The 2,205-nt window shown below is 40.2% G+C and overlaps 1 protein-coding gene across 1 annotated transcript; it reads right to left on the bottom strand.

Annotated features, from left to right (window-relative positions):
* Positions 1-289: 289 nt before the first annotated feature.
* Positions 290-1,578, bottom strand: LOC100655200 (olfactory receptor 10D1B-like). Its single transcript, XM_010597947.3, has one exon. It carries the CDS (start codon positions 1,220-1,222, stop codon positions 290-292), a length of 933 nt encoding a protein of 310 aa, XP_010596249.1. The 5' UTR covers positions 1,223-1,578.
* Positions 1,579-2,205: the final 627 nt, after the last annotated feature.

Raw genomic sequence — 2,205 nt, 5'->3', positions numbered from 1 at the left:
AGTGATCATGAAACGGAAGGGAAGAGAAGGAGAGGAAGTGGGACAGGAAAAACAGCGAGGGAATAAAGTATGAAAGAAAGAAGGTCCGAGTTCTTTTGCCAACTAGAAAAAGACAATCCTTTCTGGGCAGGACAGCTTATTAGTTATGTGACCTCGTACTAGTCACTTTATTTCTTCAAGTCCTTGCTTTTTCATCAAAAAGGTGGCGGTAATAGTATCTTTTTCCCTAGAGCATACCTTTTATAAGCAGTGTAGTTCTATTGAATTGTTAGCTACTGATTTCTCTCTATCACTTCTCAGAAAGTAAGTCCAGCTGCTGTAGCACTTTCCTCAGAGAATATTTCACTTCCTTGTTTCTTAGGCTGTAGATCAAGGGGTTCAGCATGGGAGTAACCAGGTTATTCAGGATCTGAACAGCTGCATTAAGAGAGGGGTTAGGAGTGGGCTGCAGGTAGATGAGAACCACTGGCATAAAGGCAAGGAGGATGGCAGTGAGATGGGCACTGCAGGTGGAGAAGGCACGGCGTCTGCCCTCTGCAGAGCGGATTTGAAGAATAGAGAAGACAATGCAGCTATAGGAGGTGAGGATGAGAAGGAAGCAGCCGAGGGGCATGAGGCCCACACTGATGAACCCCACCATCTTCAGGGCTGAGGTATCTGCACAGGCCAGCTTCACCATCACTGGGATATCACAAAAGTAAGAGTCTACTTCATTGGGCCCACAGTAGGGCAATTGGAAGGTGAGAGTTGTTAGAAATATGGCCTGAATACAGCCAAAAAAAGAGGTTCCCATGGCCAGGATTGCACATACTCTGTGACTCATGATGACTCTGTAGCGCAGAGGGTAACATATGGCCACAAAGCAATCATAGGCCATCACGGTGTACAGGAAGCCCTCAGTGCAGCCCAGGAAGTGGTGAAAGAAGAGCTGGGACACACAGCCTGCATAGGAGATAGCTCGGCTGTTCCCTGAGAGGTAGAACAGCATCTTGGGGGAGCTCACTGAAGGGAAAAATATGTCACACACAGACAGCTTGCACAGAAAGAAGTACATGGGAGTGTGAAGCCGAGAGGAGGAGACAATTGCGAGTAGTATGAGTAGGTTCCCCATCAGGGTGAAGAGATAGAAGGACAAAAACAAGATAAAGAGTATGCTCTCCAGACGCTCTGTGTGCGGGATGCCCAGCAGAATAAACTTGGTCACCATTGAGACATTCCTCATCTTTGTCAGAATGATAAACTTCAAAGAAGAACACAGGATGCTAGAGTGTGAACACAGATGTCAAACCAAGCATCTCTCTGATGGATGTGTTGGCTTTATGTTTTAACAATCAACCTTCTTATGTAGGGGCAGATCTACAGAAAAGCACATGGACAATAAAACTCTTGACTCTATTCTGAAACTGTTGGTTTTGACTAAATGTTTATCTTTCCCAGAGATTGCAATTTAAAACTCTAGATAAAATATAAATGCAATTGCCTAAGAAATATGAAAAGTATACAAAAGGAGGCAAATTGGAAAGAGGAGTCCAAATTTGAAGAAATCCATGCAAGCGTAATGTGAGTTTCCTTTTTTTTTCTCCCCCATCTTTCTCCTGTTTTTTTTTTTTTTTTTTTTTGTCTGAAAGCAGATCCCAATTACAGAATTCTGTGGTGGGTTATCAGTAGGCTAAACTCCAGTAGATATACCATCTCTTTGACATGGAAACATGGTGTTGCCATTAGATAGACCCCAGTGATTTATTGAAATGTTATTTTAATTCCAATGATATATAGAAATCTTATTCTTATAAAGATCTGTTTCCTTTTCCTTTTTTTGTGGTATGTTTTTCCTTCCTTTTGTTTTAGATTCTTTTTGCCCAATGATTTAATTTGGAAGTTTAAGTTATTGATTTGAGATCTTTGTTCTGTCCCAATATTTCTAGTTATAAATTTCCCTTGAGCTGTGTCTTCATTTTTATTCATCATAAGGTATTTCTTATGTCCCTTTTTATTTATTGCTTACTTAGGAGTGTGTTGTTTAATGTGCACACATTTGTGAGTTTCCTACATTTTTTCTGCTATTAATTTTTAAGTTTATTCCATTGTGGTCAGAGAACATGCTCTGTATTATTTCTATCATTTTAAATGTATTAAAGTTTGTTTTATGACCTATTATACAGTATATTGTGGATAATGTTTTATGTCCACTTGAGAAGAATGTAT

Source organism: Loxodonta africana, chromosome 15 (assembly GCF_030014295.1).
Source record: "Loxodonta africana isolate mLoxAfr1 chromosome 15, mLoxAfr1.hap2, whole genome shotgun sequence".
NCBI lineage: Eukaryota > Metazoa > Chordata > Mammalia > Proboscidea > Elephantidae > Loxodonta > Loxodonta africana.
Note: the sequence above shows the minus strand (reverse complement) of the source record. Positions and strands in the feature narration are given on the sequence as shown.

What these genes read in the sequence shown, in the direction of transcription:
- LOC100655200 (XM_010597947.3), bottom strand. Translation starts at nt 1,222, where the DNA reads ATGAGGAATGTCTCAATGGTGACCAAGTTTATTCTGCTGGGCATCCCG.